The sequence below is a fragment of the Heptranchias perlo genome, chromosome 23 (genome assembly GCF_035084215.1).
Source record: "Heptranchias perlo isolate sHepPer1 chromosome 23, sHepPer1.hap1, whole genome shotgun sequence".
Taxonomy (NCBI): Eukaryota; Metazoa; Chordata; class Chondrichthyes; order Hexanchiformes; family Hexanchidae; genus Heptranchias; species Heptranchias perlo.
Window position 1 is genome coordinate 30,514,039 of NC_090347.1, and position 27,140 is coordinate 30,541,178.

Sequence of the window (27,140 nt, forward strand, 5' to 3'; positions counted from 1 at the left end):
AAAATGGTGAAAGTGCCGTTCCAACATCCCCGAGCTGGTAACTCATGTCCTTATCCAGACTGCCCGAAGGGTCACTTAATAAACAGGAGAAGTCAGGCAAAAGGATCAGAAAATTGGGTAGAGATCCATAATGCAGGATTGCCCCCATTTTATGCTACACCCATGTTTCCACCACTGAGAAAATGGGGGAGGTGGTGGGTGCAGGAAGCTCCTAGCTGAAACGAGTTGGAGTTTCATTTCCAGCCCTACAACCCTCCGAGATCTCTGCGCTCCTCCAGTTCCGGCCTCTTGTGCATCCCCGATTTTGATTGCTGCCCCATTGGCGGTCGTGCCTTCAGCTGCCTAGGCCCTAAGCTCTGGAATTCCCTCCCTAAACCTCTCTGCCTTTCTACCTCTTTCCTCCTTTAAGATGTTCCTTAAAACCTACCTCTTTGACCAAGCTTTTGATCACCTGTCCTAATATCTCCTTATATGGCTTGGTGTCAAATTTTGTCTGATAACGCTACTGTGAAACGCCTAGGGATGCTTTACTACATTAAAGGCGCTATATAAATGCAAGTTGTTGTTCTTGTATCATGAAAATTAGCCTGGGATGAAGTCATTCTGTCCTGCATGCCATTTCCTGACATTGGCGCACACAGAACGCTAACTGCTCTTCACACCCTGTTTCTTTGCAATTTTCCGTGGTCAGCTCATTTTCATAATTTTATCATAATTAGTCATAGCTCCAGTTGCAGCTGGAGGAAAATCAGTCTATATTCAGTTTCTAGCCATTTGGGAGTAAACTGCACACGTAAACTGGAAAATCTAGCCTCCTGTTTCATCCTTGTTCAGACTGTTTCCGATAGCAGCTTTGTCTTTGTGACATTTCCTTCCTTCCAGCACCACAAGGCTGGTGCAGAGCAAACTGTTCAATAACTACGCACTAGAGCCGATTTCCCTGTCCCACGGGGCGGAAAGCTTCTTCATGAAACAGGCAGGAACATTTAAATAACGTGCAAGTGACGTCAAATGTGCCACTTTCTGGGGCAGACGCATTGAAGAACGTCCATGGAAACTCAGCATTAGGCTCTGTGGGGTTGCAGCTTCAGTTCGACAGATCTTTAAGGGGACACCAGGAGCTTTCACTTAGCTTAAGTGACTCCATTGTACCAGTTACTTAATGCGTGGGCGGATGCAGTTTTGCAGCCAGAATTACATTCAACTTCCTGCCCCCTATTCTGAGCAAATATCACATTGAAGGTGGTAGTCCCGCCCGACATTCACCCACCACATGAAAATTAGCTGACCCCAGAGAAACAGCAAGTCCAGGGGAGTTGGGCACTTGTGAAGCACACACCATGTGACTTACACTGGGGTGCCCGGGGGACAGGAAAATTGGCCCCCATAACTGCACATGGATACTGTACTGCTATATACCAAGTAGTAAATATCATGATAAAATATTGCAGATAATGCTCCAGTAACTCCCTTCCTGTGGGTGTGATGCTGCTACATCACTTTGTGAGGAGCTTCATTGCTTGGTGCAACCAACTCTTTCTGGCCAACATTTATCCCTCAACCAACACTACTAAAAAACAGATTATCTGGTAATTTATCTCCTTGCTGTTTGTTGGGACCTTGCTGTGTGCAGATTGCCTATCGTGTTCCCCCACATTACAACAGTGATTACACTTCAAAAGTACTGTATTGGCTGTGAAGCGTTTGAGGACATCCTGAGGTTGTGAAAGATGCTTTATAAAGCAAGTTTTTTTTTCTATCACAATGCAACCTTGATCACAGGAGGTTCCACACACAAGACAAGCTTTTTCCAACGATCGAAGTATTCAAATTTTTTAAAAAAACAATCGGGAGTAAAATTGAACATGGGTGGGGATACAAAACAGGCAGGATGGTGGATGCTGCCTGTTATATGACACGCCTGATTTTTCAATTCTATTGGAGCTGAGTATCGGACGGGGCTTATAACAGGTGACCAATGCGTGTTTTGCGTCCTCCGCCCAAGTCCAATTTCACCCCCCATAAATATTTTCAGGGCTCCTTTGTGCAACATTGTAGTCATCCATTTTTTCCGGCAGACACCCTTTATTCTGAGCACTTCCCTTATCTTAGGTGGTGCCTATGGAATAGGTTTGTTTGGAGATTCATCATGGATGCACTCCCAGTGAATCCCTCGGGTTATATCATCTTGTCGCATTTGCCCCGCTTTTTGCCTGACAAAATAAATGACTATAGCGCTCCATACAAAATCCAAATACATGGGACTGATCTAGGGCCAGGCCATTCACAGTACTTACCCCCAAACTTAACTTCCCCTTTAAAAAAAAGCATAAGCAAAATTGTAAATATTGTATGCCATGATTGGAGTGTGTTTCAAGGCGGAACCTCAGGTTTTGATAGCATTAGTAAACCATCTGAGCTTTTCCCTGAGTGTTACATCATGGGAACCACTTACTTGCATTTAGTATTAGAATATATTATTTCAAAAGTCTTGTAACTTTGCTTTTGAACTACAAAATTATCCATTTTATTTTATCCCACTGTGAATCAAGGGAGCCTTATTCTGTAGTCATGACATTTAGGGCCTTCAATCAGGATCATTTTTGGAGCCACCTTTAAGTCTCTTTAGCATCTTTAGAACTTTATTGAAACCACTTATAACATTCTTATAATAGAGTGAGTAAAAGGCTGTCATTTTACCTTTGGAGTTCAGATGTTACTCAGTAAACCAGTTGAGTTTAATTTTAATGCTTTATTACACTGAGCACCTCGACAACAGTGTATTACGGCCTAGTCCCAACAATCAAGAGTGTAAGACACTTTCAGTCATTTGTTATGCATTTCTTCTTTACAAGCTAAAAGGTAGATGACACTGGGACTTTGACCCATTCACCCTTTGTTATTTTAAACTAGAGCAGTTTAAACAAGGATTATCTGTTTCTAACACTCCACTGATTGATGGTAAACACTTTTGACTCAATTTGAGATTGAGCACATGGACAAACAGGAATTGAGAAGCAGGAACAAACAACAGTGGAGATAAGGCGGCACAAGGCCTGGCTTAATTAGAGCAGATTTTATCAAGCTGGCTGTGTGCAGTTTAAAATGCGACAGCGGGCTCTGTAATGGTCTTAAGTAAACAAATGGTGTAAGAATTCCATGGCATCATCTCCCAGAGAGGGGAAAATGCTGTCGCACTGCTGCAAATTCACATTTGTTCAGAATTTACTGCCCCTTCAAATTAAAACTTTAGACCAGTGGAGGACAACTTTTTGGACCTCAGAGTCTAAAGCATTTCTTCCACATTGCACCAAAGGCCAGACATGTGCCCTCTATTCAAACTCTTTCTTTCATTTAGGCAAGATTGAATGCTTGTGTTTTTTTTTCCCAAAGGATTCTGCAATCATTTTACTAAAACCACATTGTATTGTGTCGAGGGTGACCTCACATCATGTTGTTAGGCGACAAGATTCATTTGATTCTTCCTTAATGAGTTGTGTTTTTCATAGAACATTCCCCAAACTTTTAAAGATAATTCTCATGTGCTGTTTTTAATTGGAAGTCCAGTTTAGCTCATGGGACTTACTCTTGCACAACACAGTGTAAGTTGAATTACTGCAATCGGAATTTGGAGAGAAAAATATCACATGCTAATCCAGGTTTTAAACATCTCCCAGCTGTATCTTCAGGGAGATGCAGGGTCCCTCATTGTACTATATGTAATGGATAAACTTCTCAAGATTTATATGAAAACAATATAAAGATATTTACAACTATTCCCCTGTGTTGTTGAATTACATAATGTTTTGACTTTTTTTGGCAGGGGGAATAACTCATTTACCAGTGAAATAATAGGAGATTTCAAAACGTTTCTGTGAAGCGTTCGGGCCCATCAGTTAATGATAATGTTGATATCCATGTTGTGCTTCTAGGACTTAGAAACCCCACTATGGGAAATGAAGTCATCTTACATATACAAGAAATTCTATCATAAAAAAAGGTATTTTGGCCCAGCATGCTTTCAGTTTTTTGGCTGATCTTAATTGCATTTTCACACTTCTCCACTATAGGATAGAAATTCCTGCTGGCAGAAATGCTTTTTGTTGGTGGGAACTGAGTGCAGCTGTACTTACATTTTCTGCTTTTTATCTGGAACAAGGCCCGGTCCGAAGGCAGGAACTGTGCCACAGTGACCCCAAGGCAGTAATGGAGCTAGGTTTGGTCGGCTGGGGGCCCCAGGGGGAACGAACTTGAGATTTAGCCAACTTGGCAGGAAGGGGACCGTGCTGAGAACTGAGGAATGCCGACTTATCTAGTGCAAAGTTTGAGCCAGGCCGAAGTCGGGTGACAGAGGTTCCTGGGAGCGAAACGGGGACAATCCTCCAAAGCTGTGCTGGCCAACCTCAAAATGATTGCGGGAGGTCATGACCACCCCCGACCCAAACCCTCCAACCCGGTCTCTCCCCACTGCTCCCAGGCCATGGAAGTGGTTGGGGACAGGAAACAGCCGAGCTCCTGGGCCTGGACAGACACAACACAATTTGGGTGCACTGCTCCCATCCAGTGCTGAGGCATTGGGGTGCCAAGAATTTAGACCCATCATTCTCTCTTAAGGAAACTTCTGAAAGGAATTATGATTTGTATTAATTTTACCCCAAACTCTGTGCTTATCTTTACCCATGAGGAAAAGGAACTCTAAGGCAAATCTGAATATTTAAAGCTGTGTTTAGAAAAAATTTTGGTTAAAACAGGGAGCCGAAACTTGCTTTAGCTCATGTAATTTAGGTCAGATAAATGTAAATTTTATATTAAGAAAGAAAGACTTGCATTTATTTCGCGCCTTTCACAACCTCAGGACATCCCAGAGTGCTTTACAACCAATGAAGTACTTTTGAAGAGTAGTCACCATTGTGATGTCGGAAACGTGGCAGCCAATTTGCACACAGAAAGGTCCCCCAAGCAGCAATGTGATAATGACCAGATAATCTGTTTTAATGATGTTATTTGAGGGATAAATATTGACCAGGACACTTGAGGGACTCCCCTGCTCTTCTTCGAATAGTGCCATGGGATCTTTTGCGTCCATCTGAGAGGGCAGACGGGCCCTCGGTTTAACGTCTCATCCGAAAGATGGCAGCTCAACACTGCAGCATTCCCTCAGCACTGCACTGGAGTGCTCAAGTCACTAGAGTGGGACTTGTACCCACAGCCTCTGACTCAGAGGCAAGAGTGCTACCACTGAGCCAAGCCTGACACCTAATGTTTGCGCTTTCTAGTTTCCTGAGAAAATGCCCACTTTCTGTCTGTTTCTTATTGTAGTTGATGATGATGGGCTGGTCTTGATGAAACCACCTTTGTAGCTGAATAAAAGTAGTTGTTTTAACAACACCTAGCTAACTCCCATGCCTAATTGTGTGAGAGAGAGAGATGGAGAGAGATGCACCTGCATGCTAAAAAGAAATTATGTCAGCTACAGAAACACATTACAGGGTACCCAAATGGCCAAATTTATGATGAAAATTGGAATTGCCATCTTCCCTGTGATACTTTTATAAATGTGTTTATTTACATAACTGAGTATGTGAAGTGCACATATTTATTTATTTATAGTAAACAAGGAAACAATATTTTCCAGGAATCACTTGGCTCATTGTCTCTGAGCACATCTCTTAGAAACTTTTTTCCAAATTCTTTTAATGGCAACTGGTAGCCCTCCCTCACTTCTAGATTCCAGCAGCCTCCCTCAAAGAGCGTCACCTCGAACTCACTGTAACATCAGGGGAGATCTGTTAGAAGATATACAGAAATGTTGAGTCTACCATGTATTCACCATACCTGCAAAAACCCCATCACATGAAAAACCCTAATCGGCTCACATTTTCCAGGAACCAATCAGAAAACATTTACTTCACTCTCTTTGAACACAACTTCTTTCCAAATCCTTTCAGCTGCCATGTGCACTCCTCCCCCACCCCCGTACCCCAGAACCCACGCTCGTTACAGTTAACCTCCAACTCACCGTTAGCAAATTCATTGGCGATCTATTGAATAAAATGACAGGCAACAAGGAGGGAAAATAGAGTCTAAAGTTCAAGCAACATTTTGAAACTGCTCAAACGTTGCTTTGGTCTAGGCCCTCACAACTTTGTATTACAGCAATGGAACTCGCTCCCTGGAATCGAAATTCTGCTCATGACATCCAGATAGTAATAGTTTGATGCTGACATTGTCTATATATATGGTGCAAACCACATTTGTAGCTTTGAACAAATAAAATAATTAGGATCTTGTGCTTGTGGTGCCGAGTATTGCTGCAGCTTCACATGGTTATTCCAGCAGTTTTAGGCTTCGTCCATATACAAAGAAGTAGTTGTGTGTTGACTGTTTGGAAAGTTTTTAGCATCTTTCTTGTGACTGAAACAATGACGTCTTTGTACCACTGCAGTCTGGAGCACAGGCATTGCTTCTCTATCCTACTTACCATAGAAGGTTTGGATTTAGTTAATCAGACAGAGGTTGCAGACTGAATTGTCTGCTTTGTTAGGGTATGTGCTGACGGATTGCTAAGAACAATTCCAACCTGGTGTTTCCGGAGGTGTCCTGGAGGGGGTTAAGCTGTGCAACGGGATGGCATGCTGTGGCAGGAGTGGACATGCTTTAAGACTCACTAATACTTTGCATGTGACAGAATATATTTAATTTCCAACAAAGTCAGATGCCTAGCTACCATTTTGTTGCTTTTTCCCCGTTTGGAATTAGAAACTTAACTGTTTTGCACCAAGGCTTTTCATGTATGTTTTGTGTGCCTGATCATTGAGATGAGTGCTATAATGCCAGGGAATGGAGCACATTTTTAGATTACACCCTTCTAGTGCTCCCAGATCACATATAGCATGGAAGCTACAACCCCATCCTGTTCTTTAGAGTACACCAGCCCAACATTTCCATTGTTCTCTTTGTTTTATCAGACTGATTGAGGGTTCCTCAACTAGTGCCACATTTGAGAGAGGGTGGTGGTGTGTCATGGATTCCGCTGCCCACTAGGTGAGTCTCCCTGGACTAACATCAACTTAAGGCCTATAACCACCACCAGCACATGTTAGCCTGCTGCCTAGGCTGCATTTGAACCAAGATTATAGAGGTGGAAGAACTATGTTATAAGACATTTCATCCTCCAGCGCTCTTACTCCAACAAATATTTAATAATAATACTTTAAAGTATTAATATGGCTGCTTATCACATTGTGTCATTTCAAAGGACTTTGCACAGTGACCTGCAATGACTGGCGTTATGTTGGCAGCAAATGCAGCAGATGGTCTGTGCCAGCAAAACCAAACAGCAATGAGATAAACGATCAGTTAATTGGCTTTACCCCACAAAAATACATCTATAGCGTTTTGTATATATTCGTTAAGAGTCATTCTTTTGTACAACTTTGTTAAAACTTGAGAATATATCATACGAGAGCTGAAATTCTCTTTTTATAGGGAAATTGAACTTGTCTTAAAGGGGAAAGGGCATGTAGGAAACAAGCTTTAAAACAGTGGCAGAGGCAACTGATTGTTAGCATGATTTTAGCATATTAGACAGGAAAACATCATATTTGCTTCCCCATAATAAACGCCATCACCAAATTAAATGGCTGCATCCAGAGGCATGCTCCTGACAGTAAGAAAAAGTTATAAAGGTTATATTTATTTTCATTTAAGGCACCAAGGCCGACAAGAAGATGATATTTATGTGGGAAATGCTGATTTCTGACATTTTCCTTAATCTTTAAGTTGAACTGTATAATTTATTCAGTTGCTGTACATATTTAAGGCACTAGAAAAATGAATATTGGTTCGTCCATCTCCACAGCTTGTCCTATTCTTGACTATCAGCTCCTCTGCCTTGTTACATATGCAATCTATTCAGTTTATAGTATACAAGTACACAAAAAAGAAAGACGTGCATTTATATAGCACCTTTCATGACCTCAGGACGTCCTAAAGCGTTTTACAGCCAGTTTTGCAGTGTAGTCACTGCTGTAATGTAGGAAACGTGGCAGCCAATTTGCGCATAACCAGGTCCCACAAATAGCAATGTGATAATGACCAGATAATCTGTTTTAGTGCTGTTGGTTGCAGGATAAATATTGGCTGCATATAGTGACACCACTGTTCCCGGCCAGAATAGAGATGATTGGGTAATTGCATGGTCAATCACTGCTGTAAGTGGCTGAGATTGATTTTACGGATGACGTCTGTTTGCTGCGGTTCGTAGAGACTCTTTGTAAATAGACTTTGTTTGCTTTGCTGCGTCAATAGTTACAGTATACACTTATTGGCCAGGTCACCAGGAAGAACTCCCCAGCTCCTCTTCGAAATAGTGCCATGGGATCTTTTAAGTTCACCTGAGAGGGTAGACAGGGCCTCGGTTTAATATCTCATCTGAAAGAGGGTTTGACATCTTATTCCCTCAGTGCTGCACTGGAGTGTCAGACTAGATTATATGCTCAAGTAACTGGAGTGGGATTTGAACGCACGACCTTCTAACTCAGATGCGAGAGTGCTACCGACAGAGCCGTGGCTGATACTAATAATGTGATCTGCACAACTGGATGTGAGGGAACTCTCAGCCTTTATTTAGTTTGTGCTATGGCCAGCTGCCTGGAGAAGAAGTCAGCCTAGTTCTTTGCTTCTGTATATTACTGTACGCATCTGTTAGTGTAATACTGTGGAAGCAGCCCCATTGTTTATTTGTACTGTACAGTAGCCCATTACTGTGACACTATCTGAAGTACCATGACGCCTGATATAACTTGTATAGTCGTCACTGCAATAGGGAAACCACACAAAGCTCCTTTACAGTAGCATACGTTTTGTATAGTTCACAAATACAGCTTCATTATTGAAAGGTTGTGTTGTATTGCAACATACCAGAGCATTGTTTGATTATGATACACGCAGTCAGAGTCTGGAGATGCCCTAATGAGGTCACCTGGAGTGTAAGCTGCATGTCCACAATTTTTGGGATAGTTATATCACTTGTGCCTAAAGTGTGCCCCATCTGGTTCAAGCAGCTTGAGTTTCAAATTTGAATGATGTGTGTTATATCAGGTTATAAATAGATTGGAAATACGATCTGCAGCCTAAAATACCAAGGTATTGTATTGGATCGGGTTACAGACGGGTAGAGATTGAGCAGTGCAGTACGGAAGTCATGTCTTGCAGACTGATACTTTGTGAAAAGCTGAATATATTAAGGGCTTAGAAACCAGGAATGCTCTTTAATACAGTTTGGACAACTAATATTTTGATTTTCTTCCATCTTTCTGCTCTTCCAAAATATTTTTCTTTATAAATGAAATGAATACTGATGCTATCATTGAAGAAAGTAGTTTAGAGAACATACTATAGAACCATAGAAAAGATACAGCACAGATGGGGGCCATTCAGCCCATCGTGTCTGCACCGGCTCGAAGAACAACCAGGTATCCATTCTAATCCCACCTTCCAGCACCCAGTCCGTAGCCCTGAAGCTTACAGCACTTTAGGTGCAGGTTCAGGTACTTTTTAAAAGAGTTGAGGGTCCCTGCCTCTACCACCAACTCGGGCAGCGAATTCCATACACCCACCACCTTCTGGGTAAAAAGGTTTTTCCTCATGTCCCCTCTAATCCTTCCGCCAATCAGCTTAAATCTATGTCCTCTAGTTCTTGAACTCTCCGCTCGGGGAAACAGGAACTTCCTGTCTACTCTATCTAGGCCCCTCATAATTTTGTACACCTCAATCAAGTCTCCCCTCAGCCACCTCTGCTCCAAGGAAAACAAACCCAGCCTATCCAATCTCTCCATGTAGCTGCAATTTTCAAGCCTTGGCAACATTCTTGTAAATCTTCTCTGCACTCTCTCCAGAGCAATTACGTCCTTCCTGTAATGTGGTGACCAGAACTGCGCACAATACTCCAGCTGTGGCCTTACCAGCATTTTATACAGTTCCATCATTTTTTGCTTTTGTATTCTATACCTCGGCTAATAACAGAGAGCATTCCGTATGCCTTCTTCACAACCTTATCTACCTGTACTGCCACCTTCAGGGACCTGTGCACATGCACTCCAAAGTCTCTCACTTCCTCTACCCCTCTCAATATATTCCCGTTTACTGCATATTCCATTTTACTGTTTGCCCTCCCTAAGTGCGTTACCTCACACTTCTCCGGGTTGAACTCCATTTGCCACTTTTCCACCCACTCCACCCACCCATTGATATCTTCTTGGAGTCTACAGCTATCCTCTTCACTATCAACTACACGGCCAATTTTTGTGTCGTCTGCAAATTTGCCAATCATGCCTCCTACACTCAAGTCCAAATCATTAATATATACCACAAACAGCAAGGGACCCAACACTGAGCCCTGTGGCACACCACTGGAATTGGATTTCCATTCGCAAAGACATCCATTGACTTTTACCCTTTGTTTCCTGTTACTGAGCCAATTTTGGATCCAATTCGCCACATTTCCCTGTATCCCCTGGGCTTTTACCTTTCTAACCAGTTTGCCATGTGGGACCTTGTCAAATGCCTTACTAAAATCCATGTAGACAACATCCACTGCACTACCCTCATCAATCCTCCTTGTCACTTCCTCAAAGAATTCAATCAGATTTGTAAGGCATGACCTTCCCTGAACAAATCCTGAAAGGATAACAGTGTGAGGGACTCATTTATAATTGGTGATGGTGATTTGAAACAGTGCAACATCCCACAAACAATTCTGCGAAAGTCTACACTCACCAGATGTACCACGATTTGTTGCTATAGTTTTGCAATTTGACACATAGAGGGTGAAATTCAACTTTGGCGGGATCGCAAAGTGGGCGCTTGCTGATCGGCTGCCTGTTGTACACCCCGCAATGGCTTTAATGGAAAGGAAAATCATGTGAAGTGTATAACGAAAGGTCGATCTATAAACACTCATTTTGTGCCCCTGCCAAAGTTGAATTTCATCCCCTAAAGGACCCAGAGGCATTGAAAATGATGGCTTCTAAAGGAATCTTGGTAAAAATAAATCACTTATAACACGCGGTTGAAACGATATGAACGCTCCAGTTTACTGACTGCATCTCCAGTCAGGTAATTTCACGTCCGCTATTGCACTCAGCCTTCCTTTGATGTCATCATCAAAGACTCGCCAGTAAAACAAAATAGTTTAAAAAATAAATTAAGAAGTAGAAAGACGGGAAACTCTCTTGAGTTTATCCAGTGAGCAGCTGAGGCATTTAGACTAGGAAGGTCTCAGGTTTGACTACTGATTCATTCTGACTTGGCTGAGGTAAGAGTACTATAATTGACTTCAGTTCCTTTGCATTAAGGAATGGGAAATTAGCCATGGTTCCCACACCTGTTCACTGTCCCATGATCCCTCTCGGATGTGAGAAGCTCACCCATTAATAATGGTTCTTGGGAGAGGAACTAGAGATAGCTTGCACCCCTGGAACGGTAGCCAGCATGAGTCAAGAACTTCAGGAGAGGAGAAAAGTGCTGAAAAAGACAGAAATTCAGTTCTCTGTGATTGTCTTGATTTTTAAAATGGGGGTTCTGATGTATTATTAGAATACTGGCAGTCAAAGCCATGAAACAAGGCAAATGGAAGATTGATCCCCATTCTGCTCAGTTCACAATCCGAGCAGGGATTTCTGTAAAGAAGGAGAAGGGTCACACCTAGCTGGCAATTGGCACTTCCTGGGAGTGGGCAGTGGCAGCAGTCCTCTCAGTGGCAGAGAGGTGATGGACAGGTGGATCAGTAAATGGGGGAATAACTTACAATGGGAAGTTGTATAACTGTCACTTTTTAAGAGTGAAAGAACTCTGGTGTCCATCGCCATACATCTGCTCCACGAGTGGAGAGTTAATTCGCAGGTTCTTCAGTAAAACCCTTTCTCTTCTTGGCAGGTGTTTACTTCTCATGGTCCCACTGCCATCATGCCAACTTGGTTCTGCTCTCGAGAATGGTTTGACTGGATTGGGAAGTTTGACGAAGGCGGAAAAGTGAGTACTGCACTCCTCGCGGAATAAAATGCAAAGAAAGTTTCAAAGCTGCAGCGTCCTTTTATCTGTGTTTTCTGCTCATTTGAATAGAAATCAATAAAATGGACACAGTCCCTTATTGAACTGAGTAAATCATTGGCAGCACTGCAGCTTTAAAGATATTCGGTTAAATTGATTGTGATTAACTCTCAGGGGGACTGAAGGACAGTTGACAAAAATTAAATCTGTTTACATCAAAAATTTTTAAATGGTGAACTCCAAATAAATAAAGCCACATTTTACACTAATTTGATACGAGCATTCTAAGTCCATGCAATAACATTGTAACATTCAATTGGCTGTATTGGAGTTGGTTCTTTTCCTGTGAGGTGGTACCTGGCCTCCTGTTGGCAGCTGCCCAGAGTGGCATCATTGAAAGCACCGGGTGGAGAATCACACGCAGATGTCAGGCCTCAGGAACTGAGCAGAGTGGGGGACTGAACCTGCATCCTCTCTCTTCAACAAGCCCGGAATTCAGTACGTCTTGACCCTTTTTGTGTGGGGTCCTCCTCACCACCACCCCCCCACCCCACCACCTCACCCCCATCAATGGTACATTCTCCTGTTTCTTTGCCCGCCGGGGAGAGAGATTTGAGCTGGGTGGGCTCACCGAACCATTATCGTGCACACCTTGGTAGCTGACTAAAAAGCGACCTTGATGTTGATCTAGAAAAACACCGTTTGCCAACATCTCGGTAGCAACAACGACTTTCATTTATATAGAATCCTTAACATAGTAAAACATCTCAGGAGTGTAATCAGACAAAAATTGACACCGAGCCAAAGAAGGAGACATTAGGACAGTTGATCAAACGCTTGGTCAAAGAGAGAGGTTTTAAGCAGCGTCTTAAAGGAAGAAGTTTGGAAAGGGAATTCCTCGATGGCTAAAGGTCCGGCTGCCAATGGTGGGGTGAAGGAAGAAGGGGATGCACGAGGCCAGAGTCAGAGGAATGCAGAGTTCTCGGATGGTTGTAGGGCTTGAGAAGGTTACAGAGTTAGGGAGGGGTTTAAACACAAGGATGAGAATTTTAAAATCGAGACGTTGGTGTATGGCTCAGAATGTAGGTTAAAAAAGGGGAAAATTATAAAGCTGCATGACCTTTGGATAATAAGTTCCCCCCATTAAAAAACCCTCACTCAAGTCTGATAGAAACCATTGTGTGCCTTATCCACAGTACCTACTTTCTGAATGTTTGTGTTCAGTTAATGGTTCCGCTGTATCACTGAGATTCATTAACGTCATACTTCAAAAGGATTAAAATGCCAAGTACTAAAATAAATTTTGCTGCAAAGGAATTTTATTTTAATTAAAACTGATCCTGGCTGATGGGGAGTTACTGGTTCTTTGATGTAAACAGAAAAGTGCAGTAATTGATGCACACATGGACAGCATGCCAGGGCTAAGAATGAAGAGTTGCAGACCCAGCTCAAAGTGTCAAGACTGCTGAGATACAACACATGCTCCAGAGGGAGAGAGGGAGGGAAAGCTGACTGTGGTACATTTTCATTAACATTACAGCCCATTCCTGTTACGAGCAAGGTCAGTTTGCCAAAAGAATATATCAGAAATTGCTTTTAAAGGAATCCATCCCTTTCCGCTATTACCATTTGATCCCAGGTTTGATGCATGAAGATAAATTATTTCTTAACCTCTACTTTTAATTGAAAAAAAATCTCAGAAAAGCCCAGCACATTAAACGCTAAGAATTACAGCAAGATCTGTTGAATTGTTAGCAGGTCTCTACCTCACTGACGATAGGAAAGGAAAAAGAAGTCTGGATGTTAGTTAAATAGGTTGCTGTTTTTCAATAGTTTGGTAAGGTTGAAAGGAATGGGAAAACTGGTTAATGGAGCAAACCTGGTTTGAAATGCAACATGTTCTTATCAGACCTGCTCTCACCCAAAGAACTTATCTCTAACCTGCTCATTAAATCAGTGACTTGGTAAATTTTTATGTTGCCTAATTTAAGGAATGAAGAAAACTGAAGCTCGTTATAAACAGGTTTAATGTTTGAACGTGTTGATTCCCCATATTGAGAATTCCAGGCAATCAAAATAGCAGTTGAAGTTCAAGTGTATTCTGAGAAGGAAAACTGGAGACAGGCTGAATCTGGATTGCTCCTGGCAACCTCCTGATGCCAGGTTACAGAGTGGCTTTGGCAGAGGCCTAAAAGAATGTTGTGATGTGGAGATGCCGGTGATGGACTGGGGTGGACAAATGTAAGGAATCTTACAACACCAGGTTATAGTCCAACAAATTTATTTTAAAATCACAAGCTTTCGGAGATTATCTCCTTCGTCAGATGACGAAGAATGACTAAAAGAATGTTGACAGTCTTTGTTTTTAACTGGAGATTGATGCTTGGTACAAACCTCCGTTTCTTCTCCAAGGTCTTTGAACATGTTGTTGCCTCCAAGATCTTTGCCCATCTCTCCCACCATTCCCTGTTTGAATCCCTTTACTCAGGTTTCCACTGCTCTCCCAGCACAGAAATGGACCTAATCAAAATCATGAACGACATTCTCTGTGACTGTGGTTCATTATCCCTCCTCATTCTCCTTGACCTCTCTGCAACCTTTGACACGGTCAACCACACTACCCTCCTCCAACACCTCTCCTCCATTGGCCAGCTCAGTGGGGAATGCCCACACTTGGTTCCAAACTTACCTACGTGATCGTAACGAGAGCATCTCCAACAATTGCTTTTCTTTCCACCACCACACCGTCACCTTGAGAATCCCTCAAGGATCCATCATTTGCTTCCCTCCTCTTACTCATCTACATTCTGCTCCTTGGCAACATCATCCATAGACATAGGATCAGGTCCCACATGTTCGCTGATAATAACCAGCTCTATCTCCATCGACTCCCTCTGCACTTTTGGACTTCTTGTCTCACATCCAATTGTGGATGAGCTGTAATTTTCTCCAGATAAACAATGGGAAGTCCAAAGCCACTGTTTTCAGCACCCACCACTAATGTCATACCCTTTCCACTGAGTCCATTTGCTTCTCTGGCCACTGTCTTACTTTGATATTTCTTTACCTATTGGTATATTTAATGATTTGTTGGGTATTCCTTCAGATCTGCTACATCACCGTGAAGCAATCAATAGTGCACTTGAATTGCCTATGGGCAAACATCATGCCATGGTTATCAGGGTACACTTCCAACCCAGGCCATTCCAAGTTGAGAATACCCATTCAGGGCAGTTTTGAGGCTTGAACTAGTGTTCATTTGAAAATAGCCTGTCTCCGCTAGGAAACTCATGAGCAGTGTAGAAAGGTCAGTCTAATGCTCAGTGCTCAGTGGATCTGATGCAGATTGATAGAATAATATAACAGTGCATGAAGCAGCTGTTTGAGTAATCCTGTTGAACGTCTAAGTTTCCATATGGCCGACATGCTCAAGGTTCTCATGTTGGAAATGCTGATTTCTTACTGATCTATTTCTGTAGGGTGTCCCTGAAGATTTGTTGTTCTTCTATGAAAATCTTCGGAAGGGAGGAGGCATGTTTCGAGTGGATCACTGTCTGCTTCTCTACCGCTATCACTCGAGGGCTGCAACACATTCCGTGTTAGAGTAAGGCTTCACAGTGGAATTTTTGACTTTTTAAAAATAATTTTGCGCACAAAATATCTTGTTTATGCACAGATGTTGCATTGAGTTTTATCGGTACAAAAATCTAGAGAGCTACGTAAAGAAAATTATAATCTCCATCAAAATAAACAGGAATTGGGAGTGTATGGTTTAGTCTGCAGCTCCTTCTCATTGGCCTGAAATTATAGTTCTCCAGCATTGTCCCTTTTGATTGACTAATGTCTGGGATAAGTGGTGTGGAGATGACAGCTTTTCACAATCCTTTAGTTAAACCCTTAATATGCAATAGAAAATAGTGCAATGCCCAATTCTATGAGTGAAGACCCATGTGATTCTAATAAAGATATCTTTTCCCAGTCAAGAAATACATTGGAAATTCCCCTATTCATTCTATGCATAGACATGTGACTATAATGATTTATTATTATTGCTTTAATACCTGCTGTGACAGCATGTGATGCATCCACGGGTGACCAGAATGAATCTGTGAATAGCTCAATCTTCATTTGGCCAGCGTAATAGAAAGATATTCTATTTGTCCCAGATGGATTCGTAAAATGAATGCTGTGATTCCATGAAATTAAATTTAATTTGGGTAGAGCTGCTTCCTAAGCTTTAAATAACCAGGAGGAAGGGAAGAAAATTCCATTTAGAGGATCAAGCTTTGTGCAGTTAGCAAGTTCAAGAGAAAAGAATACACAAGAGCTGGTCTTTGAGGAGCTAGAAACATCAGCCAAGGCAAAAGGTGCCTAGATTTCCATAACTCATGTTGGAGGACATCTACATACAAGCTCAGTCACAAATAATTATTAAGGATGTGCTCTCTATAGAACCTGATAGTGAAATGATTGATCGAGGTTGAGATATGGGGCAGGATTTTAACAGGTAAAAACTGGTGGGTTGGGACGGGGGGCATTGAAAATTGCAACAATTTCAGACCCATCTCCAACCCGCCCATTTCACCGGGGCGAGACGAGGGGCGGGCGACCAACCCGCTCTCAGGAAGTGGGTTGGTCATTAAAACCTTTCAAGGAGGCTGCGGGCCTCCATTTTGAAAGGTTTTGCGATTTCAATCCCTGGGGGCCGGTAATCCCGGGCCTTCTCCTTCAAGCTGCGTGAGAGGAGGTGAGAAGGCCCGAGACTTAACAGGTAGGTGCCTTTCTGAAACAGCTTGTGGGCCCTGAGGAACAGGAATGCTTCCCCCAGGCTCAACAAGCCTACCTGTAGCGACCCCCCCCACCCAACGATCTCGGACCCCCCCTCAACGATCGTGGCGCCCCCCTCCAATGATCGCATAACCCCGCAATGACCCCCGATCCCGACCCCACGCCCTCGGTGACTGACCCACGGTGACTGACACCAGATCACCCCCGCTACAATGAAGCACTGAGGGGAGCAAGGGCACAAAATGTACTCTGGGTGGGGGACTTCAATATCCATCACCAAGAGTGGCTCAGTAGCACCACTACTGACCGAGCTGGCCGAGTCCTGAAGGACATAGCTGCCAGACTGGGCCTGCGGCAGGTGGTGAGCGAACCAACACGAGGGAAAAACTTACTTGACCTCGTCCTCACCAATCTACCTGTCGCAAATGCATCTGTCCATGACAGTATTAGTAGGAGTGACCACCGCACAGTCCTCATGGAGATGAAGTCCCATCTTCGCACTGAGGACACCATCCAACGTGTTGTGTGGCACTACCACCGTGCTAAATGCGATAGATTCAGAACAGATCCAGCAGCTCAAAACTGGGCATCCATGAGGCGCTGTGGGCCATCAGCAGCAGCAGAATTGTATTCCAGCACAATCTGTAACCTCATGGCCCGGCATATTCCTCACTCTACCATTACCACCAAGCCAGGGGATCAACCCTGGTTCAATGAGGAGTGTAGAACAGCATGCCAGGTGCAGCACCAGGCGTACCGAAAAATGAGGTGCCAACCTGGTGAAGCTACAACTCAGGACTACATGCATGCTAAACAGCGGAAGCAACATGCTATAGACAGAGCTAAGCGATTCCACAACCAACAGATCAGATCAAAGCTCTGCAGTCCTGCCACATCCAGTCGTGAATGGTTGTGGACAATTAAACAACTAACGGGAGGAGGAGGCTCTGTAAACATCCCCATCCTCAATGATGGCGGAGTCCAGCACGTGAGTGCAAAAGACAAGGCTGAAGCGTTTCCAACCATCTTCAGCCAGAAGTGCCGAGTGGATGATCCATCTCAGCCTCCTCCCGATATCCCCACCATCACGGAAGCCAGTCTTCAGCCAATTCGATTCACTCCACGTGATATCAAGAAACGGCTGAGTGCACTGGATACAGCAAAGGCTATGGGCCGCGACAACATCCCGGCTGTAGTGCTGAAGACTTGTGCTCCAGAACTAGCTGCGCCTCTAGCCAAGCTGTTCCAGTACAGCTACAACACTGGCATCTACCCGACAATGTGGAAAATTGCCCAGGTATGTCCTGTCCACAAAAAGCAGGACAAATCCAATCCGGCCAATTACCGCCCCATCAGTCTACTCTCAATCATCAGCAAAGTGATGGAAGGTGTCGTCGACAGTGCTATCAAGTGGCACTTACTCACCAATAACCTGCTCACCGATGCTCAGTTTGGGTTCCGCCAGGACCACTCGGCTCCAGACCTCATTACAGCCTTGGTCCAAACATGGACAAAAGAGCTGAATTCCAGAGGTGAGGTGAGAGTGACTGCCCTTGACATCAAGGCAGCATTTGACCGAGTGTGGCACCAAGGAGCCCTAGTAAAATTGAAGTCAATGGGAATCAGGGGGAAAACTCTCCAGTGGCTGGAGTCATACCTAGCACAAAGGAAGATGGTAGAGGTTGTTGGAGGCCAATCATCTCAGCCCCAGGACATTGCTGCAGGAGTTCCTCAGGGCAGTGTTCTAGGCCCAACCATCTTCAGCTGCTTCATCAATGACCTTCCCTCCATCATAAGGTCAGAAATGGGGATGTTCGCTGATGACTGCACAGTGTTCAGTTCCATTCGCAACCCCTCAAATAATGAAGCAGTCCGAGCCCGCATGCAGCAAGACCTGGACAACATCCAGGCTTGGGCTCATAAGTGGCAAGTAACATTCGCGCCAGATAAGTGCCAGGCAATGACCATCTCCAACAAGAGAGAGTCTAACCACCTCCCCTTGACATTCAACCGCATTACCATCGCCGAATCCCCCACCATCAACATCCTGGGGGTCACCATTGACCAGAAACTTAACTGGACCAGCCATATAAATACTGTGGCTATGAGAGCAGGTCAGAGGCTGGGTATTCTGCGGTGGGTGACTCACCTCTTGACTCCCCAAAGCCTTTCCACCATCTACAAGGCACAAGTCAGGAGTGTGATGGAATACTCTCCACTTGCTTGGATGAGTGCAGCTCCAACAACACTCAAGAAGCTCAACACCATCCAAGATAAAGCAGCCCGCTTGATTGGCACCCCATTCACCACACTAAACATTCACTCCCTTCACCACTGGCGCACTGTGGCTGCAGTGTGTACCATCCACAGGATGCACTGCAGCAACTCGCCAAGGCTTCTTCGACAGCACCTCCCAAACCCGCGACCTCTACCACCTAGAAGGACAAGGGCAGCAGGCACATGGGAACAACACCACCTGCACGTTCCCCTCCAAGTCACACACCATCCCGACTTGGAAATATATCGCCGTTCCTTCATTGTCGCTGGGTCAAAATCCTGGAACTCCCTTCCTAACAGCACTGTGGGAGAACCGTCACCACACGGACTGCAGCGGTTCAAGAAGGCGGCTCACCACCACCTTCTCGAGGGCAATTAGGGATGGGCAATAAATGCTGGCCTCGCCAGCGACGCCCACATCCCGTGAACGAATTTTAAAAAAATGACTAACCCCCCCCCTCCGCCACTACCCCTCCCCCCATGACTGGCTCCTCGGTGACTGACCTCCGATGACTGACCCGCTCCCGTGACCCTCATGCCCCCATGTGCACTGATGCACCCGTGCTCACCCATGCCCACCCCCCCCCCCCATCAATACAATCTACGATCTACCTGAACACTTAACTTGCCGCGTCCACTTCCTTGCTCTGCTCCCGTCTGACTGACACCAGTCTGTCAATCAGACCCGTACTTCCGGGTTTCCTGTCCGCGATTCGACCCCCCGCCCCCTTTCTGGCTCCAAGTCAAAATCCTGGACGTGGTAGTTTTCTGAACCATTCAAACCAGGAAGGTCTCAGGTTCGATTGTTGGTTTATGCTGATCACAGCCGAGCTGGCCTTATTGCTATCCGGTTACCTGCACTGAAAGATGTGCACGTGTGAATTTTGACCAGGTTTAGCTGTCGTGCTCCCATAGTTGATTAGTTTGCCACATTCCCAATCAAGATTTACATATGTAGAATTGTCACATGGGTAAGGTTCTGGATACGTTCAGTGTTATGTAAACTTGAAACTGCTTAATGAGTGGGGTCATTCAATCCAAATCAGCAGCCAATGTTGGGGGCAGGGGGTAAATAAGCAGCTGCCTGTGGCTAGTACCATTAACCCTCTGCGGTTGTGTTTGAGGATCAGACTTCTCTGTGTACCCATCGCCATGGGCGCATAATTCCACTTCAGTATTCCCTTTCTTTGGAGGTAAAAGGTACAGGTACGACCTGCTATGAGTGGGTCTCATCTACACAAAAGGTATCGATAAGCTTTATGGCTGCCAGATTGCAGAAAATAGCAGTGTGTTCCAGTTTATGCTCAGGCTTTCCTGTGCCTATGTTTCATATGGGAATATATTGACAAAAAGTACACAAGATTAAGGTGTTTAAGATGATTAAAGGAGTTGATAGTGTAGATAGAGAGAAACTATTTCCTCTGGCGGGAGAGTCCAGAACAAGGGGGCATAACTTTAAAATTAGAGCTAGGCCGTTCAGGGGTGATATCAGGAAGTTTCTTCACACAAAGGCTAGAGTAAATCTGGAACTCTCTCCCCCAAAAAGCTGTTGAGGCTCGGGGTCAATTGAAAATTTCAAAACTGAAATTGATAGATTTTTGTTAGGCAAGGATATCAAGGGTTATGGAACCGAGGCTGGTAGATGGAGTTAAGATACTAATGATCTAATCTTACTATGATCTAATTGAATGGCGGAACAGGCTCAAGGAGCTGAATGACCCGACTCCTGTTCATGTCTACACACAAGGGAAAAATGGAACTGCTGGTGATCAGCTTAGGTGAAAGGTACCAAAATAGGAAAAAGGAAAATCTTATTTCAGTTCAGAGTGAAATAAAACTCAAAAGGAGCGGGAAGTTTTAAGAGCATGCACAAAGAATATTTTAACATTCGTACCAGTTTTATTAGCAGCTGCAGCTTGTACTGGTGACGAGGTCCTTGATGACTTGCACAGTGCAACTTGTAAACAATTTATGACCAGCTAAAATGTTCTGTTTTGCAGTAACTCAGACTAATAAAGTACTGCTGAGAACATTTATATATCACCTTTAATGTAACAAAATGTCCCAACATGCTTCACAGTCGTGGGTCCGACCCGAGCAGGACTTGGAGAGGGTAGGGGAGGTGGCAGAAGGTGATTTTATTTTTAAGGAAGCTTTTGAAGGTGGGGAGAGGTGTAGCAAAGACGAGGAGCTTAGGGTGGAAGTTCCAAAGTGTGGGAGAAAGATGATTGGAGGCTCTACCTCCAGACGGTTGAGTGGAGGGAGGGGAAATATGGAGTAGAGCGGAGTTAGAAGAGTAGAGGTTGGGTTGAAGACAGGGACAGAGGCTTGGGAAGGTAGGGGGAGTGAAGCCAAGAAGAGATTTTAAGATGACGATGAGGATTTTGATGCACTGGGCGATGGAGGGGGGCTTCGGAGGTTAACAATAATTGGAGTGATAGGCGAGCGAGGCTTTTTGCAAGATGAGGATGCAGCCAGAGGAGTTATGGATAGGTTGGACTTTATGTACGGTGTTTAATGTAACATTATAATATTTGATCGGAGTTATTCCAGTAACCTTCAATATGTTAGATTAGGACTAAAGAGAAAGTAGACCCATTGTATAATCCCTGCCATACACACAACTTCACTCTGTCTCAGAACTTCCCATATCGGAGATGCTGCTGTGAAGTTGAGGGGATCCTGGATTCACTTCATCCTAGAACAGTCCCTGATGGGGTAAAACCTGCGAATAAAGCACACCTTCACATTCACCACTAACTCAATTTTAAACAGGTGCTGCCTTTGAGAAAAAAAATTACTTGACAAACTTGTTTTGTTTGGAGATTGGTGCTTCATTATCATCACAGTGATATTTTGCATGAGCATTGTGATATTAATGTTACGTTATGTGTTGTTTGAAACAAAAAATGGTTTGTCAGATACTTTCCTGAAGATGCTGCTTTTTAAAACACATGTGGCTCGATTTTAAAATCAAATTGTGGGTGCATTGGGGGGCGGGGGGCTGCGAAAATGGCGAAAATCCCGAGCGGGTTCAGAAGCAGGCTCCATCCCGCCGACTTCCGGGGTTGCCTCAGATGCGCCTGTGAGCGCGCGCGCTTCACGGACTTCCGGAAGTCCCGCCAGCAATTAAAGGTGGCGGGTCGATACTTAAACCACTTATTGACAGAGTTGATGTTGTTTAACTCGTTAATATTTGTGGAGATTAAGGCAGGGGTGCGATTTTAATCCAACCTCAGCGTGTTTCCCGTGCTGTGGGAAACACTCCATGTTCAAGGAGACGTGTTTCAGGCAGCAGCCAGTTGGACATTTAAATCCCTGTTTGACAGATGGGGATAAAAGGTGAGTTAGTGCAGCAGGGCACTCAGTTGTCTCAGTCAAACTTTTGGCTGGGAGATCTTTGTGTTTAGACTGATAATTCTTGGTTTCCACTCAGAATTCTTCTGTTTACACATATTTACCAACTTTTTGGACCCCCTCAAACTGACACCATCAGGATGTGGGGGAGGGGGGTGTTCATGGCTGCATTCACCACTTCATCTGAGGACGAGCAAAATCACCATCCTCGCCAGGCACAGCGTGCACTTCCGTCACTTGGAGCTCCACAACACAGTGCTGCGCCACAGGCACCTGCACAAGATCGGAGAGGGGAACAACAGAGGGAGCTTCCGTCGTAGGAGGCACTACCCTCGTCAGAGGGTCTACAGACCAAGGCTCAGCTTCCTGGACCTCTCTGAGGAGCAGTGCATTCGGAGGCTGAGAGTGAGTAGCCAGGTGGTCAAAGATATCTGCAGCCTCCTTCACACCGAGCTGCTCCCGGCTGGGCCTGGTGACATCTCATTACCCGTCACTGTTAAAGTCACCACTGCCCTCAACTTCTTTGCCTCTGGATCATTCCAGGGTGCCACCAGGGACATCACCAGGGTCTCTCAATCGTCTGCACACAAGTGCATAAGGCAGGTCACCGATGGCTTGTTTTGCAGAACCTCGCAGTACGTCAACTTCACCATGTACGACTTCAGCCCAGATGGAGAGGGCAGTGGGATTCCACTCTGTGGCTGGCTTCCCACGGGTGCAGGGCGTAATCAATTGCAAGCATATAGCAATCCGAGCACCTCCACACGAGCCAGGACTGTTCATCAACAGAATGGGGTATCACTCCATCCACACTCAGCTCGTTTGTGACCACGTGTGCGCCAGATTCCCTGGCAGCTGCCATGATTCCTTCAATCTGAGGGAATCCAATATCTGGGTCCTCTTCCAGGCACCGAACACCCTTAAGGGCTGGCTCCTCGGGGACAAGGGATACCCCCTGCACATGTGGCTCATGACACCTCTGAGGAACCCCATCACCGAGCAACAGCCTCGATACAATGACAGCCACATCGCTACCAGGTCTACAATTGAGCAGGCTATAGGGCTGCTCAAGATATGATTTAGGTGCCTTGATCGTTCTGGGGGAGCGCTTCAATACACACCAGACAGAGTGGGACGCATTATAGTAGTGTGTTGTGCCCTGCACAACATGGCACAATAGAGAGGGGTGCCGCTTGAGGAGGCCCCATCCACGTTGAGGAGGAGGAGGAGGAAGAGACAGAGGAGGAGGAGGCGGCTCACCTGGCTGCTCGTGAGGCCAGGGAGTCACTGATATGTGAACAGTTCTCCTAGCATCAGAAGGTGTGAAGAGTCCAGTCCTCACACCACCTGAAAAGACCAGCGCCAATACCAGCCCCGTTCTCCCCCCCCCCCCCACCCCACCACCACCACCTGCACAAAACAGTCCTGCAACTACACATACACCCACTGTAAAGTGATCCAATGGGTGGCATCAAGTGTCGCCGTTCATGGTGAAGTTGATGAAAGGGCCCTATCACAAAAGCCAGTCAAGAATGAGCAAGACGTGGCAGTAGTGGTGAGAATGATAACATTTAATGTGAATATAACAAAAACCAAATATAAATGAAAAAAATGACCCTGTGCATAACCTTCGTGATCACAAATCCTTTGCCTTTCTCTTCCTACTACTTCTACATGGTGCATCCCCTGTGACTGCAGCAGAGGTAGTGGCAGGTTGCTCATGTTCATGCCCTGACTACTTAGATGCTTTCGGCCTCTGGGAGTCCGTGAGGGCCTCTCCAAAGACTGCTCCACCTGCACCTGTGCAGGGGCAGACTCAACCACCTGGAGAGGAGGCAGCATTGCGGGTACTTGTTGAGAGGGGGGTAACAGGGGAGACGTGGGAGCGTTTTGGGTGGCATCCCCACTTCCATGTCCCTTTTCGCCATTATCCCTCCTCTGGGCCAGGCCCACATCGCTCCGATCACCCTGCTGGAGAACAGTTTGGAGGACATGTGTGATGCCTTGGAAGGCCACTTCTAACGTATCTGTCAGCCTGTTTAAGGCGGCAGAATGTTGTTCACCCTGAGTCCGAACGGTCGTTGTCAGGGCCTGAACGTGAGCCGTGCTTGAAGCTGAATGGAGGCTAGCCTTCTCACCATCGCAGACATTCCCGCACTTACCTGCGACACTATCTCAGATATTTCAGCAGTTACATGTGACACTATCTCAGACAGTTGCTCACGTCCCTGCGACACTATCTCAGAGATTCCCTCCTGTACCTGTGCCACCATTCCACTAATGCAGGAGTTGGACTCCTCCATCCTCTGGGCTATTGTGGGGAGTGCGTGTGTCACCTGTTCCAGTACCTCGCAAATGTGCTGCTGTCCCTTGATCATTCTCCTTTTAAAGGATGGCCCCCGGGGGTTCAGCATCTGCGTCCAGCTGAGCAGAGCCTGGAGAGGAGTGCGCCCACCGACGCAGACTCTCCACATCTGCCCCTGCCACCAGTGTCTGCTCGTGCTCACATATATGTGGTGACTCACCGGGTGCCAACCCAACTAACTGACTACTAGGACCAACCGAGGTGTGAGTATCTGTGCTGCTGGATGGCTCACTAAGATGTGATGGTGTGCCCTCAGAGGCCTGGAGCTCTCTGAGGAATTGCCCTCTGCCATCACTGAGGTCGTTGGAGGGCCTGTAGCAAACAGAAGGCAATATTAAGCATCATCACTGATGTGTCATGTTGCAATGAGCACACTGAGGTGTTCAACATGCCAAACATTCTTAAGATCAATTCGTGTTGTATGTGATGAATGTTAAAGTTGTGTCACCAGACATTATGGGGTGCCAGTCTCAGCGTCCCCAACGGATAGGCTCTCGAGAATGCAGCTGATCTGCAGGACCACTATTTGCTGTGGCCCCCCTCCAGTCCTCGCCATCTCACATGCATTCTGAGCTCTCTTCTCCTAGAAGGGGAGAAAGTACAGACTTTGAGTACAGGACAGGTTGAGATCGCAATCAGATCAGCCATGACCTTATCAAAAGAGCAGGCTCGAGGGGCCGAATGGCCTACTCCTGCTCTTAATTCGTATGTTCATATGAGTGAGTGAGGGTGAAGTGGCCAGCTGATGAATGCATTGCTTTGGGTGAGGCTGACCGTGAAAGAGATGCATTGGAGGGTGAGTATGAGACAGAGCCATCGCATTGGATGAGGATTGGGGTGAGTGGTAGTGGTGGGGTGACTAATGGGGAGGTGAGGAAGTGAAGGTAAGTTGAGGATGAGCCTTAAGTGGGTGTGAGGAGTGATGTGATGGAGTAGTCTTGGTAGTGCAGAATGAGTTATGGGGGGGGGGGTGCAGTAATGTGGAACACGGGAGTATCAGTAAGTGAACTCACTTTTGCTGACCTAATTAGGTCATTGAACCACTTCCTGCACTGGACCCAGGTGCGGGAGATGTTGCTGCTGCTGGTGACCTCCTCCGCCACCTCGAACCAGATCTTCTTGGTGGCAGAGACAGGCCACTTCCTCCCATCCCTGAGGTAAAAGACTTCTCCTCCCCCTCACCCCGGCCAGTAGCTGCTGCAGAGAGGCATCATTGAACTCTGGAGCAGCCTTGCCCCTGTGCTGCTCCATATTGTGTGTTTGCTGCAGCAAAAGCCGTTGGAGAAATGGCCCTTTAACTAGAGCTCCTCCAGCTGACAGCCGGTCATGCAGGTGCGCAGTCCGCCCGCTGCGCAGCTTTCATTGGTAAAAGGCCACCAATGAACTTGCGATTGCTTGGAAAATGGTTGGATTTTATTAGTCGGGTTACCCGCGCGCCCATTGACACCCCCTGCTGCCACCCCGCTGCCACCCCGCTGCCACCCCGCCGCCCTTTCAAAATCGAGCCCATGTTTTCCCCTGAAAATAATTATCGGTGTTCATTTAATTTCAGGAACTAAAAGGGAATACGCAAAACCAACCTGGTTTTATTTCAGTGTTGAATTCAGGAACAAACCTGGATGTATTTATTAATTCTCATTTTTTTTCCATAAGAGAGACTGAATCGGTCTACTTAAAAGAGACTTCCGACCAATCTGATTAATTTTCTGCCTGAGGTGAACAAGGACGCTAAATGTTCTAATACTCCCAATCCAGCTACAGTTTAATAGCTAAGATCAACCTCCCACATTGTAGCCCAGAGGAAAACAAACAAAGCATTAACTGCTTTGAAGTGTTTTGTGTTTATGCAGCAGATACTGAATAAATCTATTTCTTACACCGTTCTTGAGATTGGCTTAAACCTGGCTTTTTGAGGTGACTCATAGCTCCAAATTTTTACTGACTTTGCGTAAAGACTGTGGAACTGCAGCTTATTGAAGATTTATTAATTACTAATTGCAACCGATCACTCTCGAAGGCCTGTTTATTGAATCGAGACAGCAGGGTTGTGGGATTCTGCTCCTCGTAAGGAGGTTCTCTGGATGTGGGCACAGGTGGGAGATAGGGCTACAACAAGCCCCTATTCTTCGAGCTGTGCTCACCACAAGCGAGGCTCTGCACCACCAGCAGAGCTCACAATTTTAAGCCTTAAAAACATAGCATTATGTGCCTGTTACTAAAAAAAAGAGAACATTTGTTTCTTATAGTTGGGAGTGATCTTTTACTGCTGGTATGCAGGGTCTTTTTCAGTATTATTATGTGA

At 45.3% G+C, this 27,140-nt stretch overlaps 1 protein-coding gene across 4 annotated transcripts in view; it reads left to right on the top strand.

Moving 5' to 3' along the window:
* Positions 1–27,140, top strand: part of b3gntl1 (UDP-GlcNAc:betaGal beta-1,3-N-acetylglucosaminyltransferase-like 1) — a 309,746-nt gene that overhangs the window by 206,512 nt on the left and 76,094 nt on the right. For all 4 annotated transcript variants that reach the window (XM_068004294.1, XM_068004292.1, XM_068004293.1 and 1 more), the window contains 2 exons: positions 11,938–12,033; positions 15,531–15,655. In XM_068004294.1, coding sequence (XP_067860395.1) covers positions 11,938–12,033; positions 15,531–15,655 — 221 coding nt within the window. The remainder of the gene's footprint in view (positions 1–11,937; positions 12,034–15,530; positions 15,656–27,140) is intronic.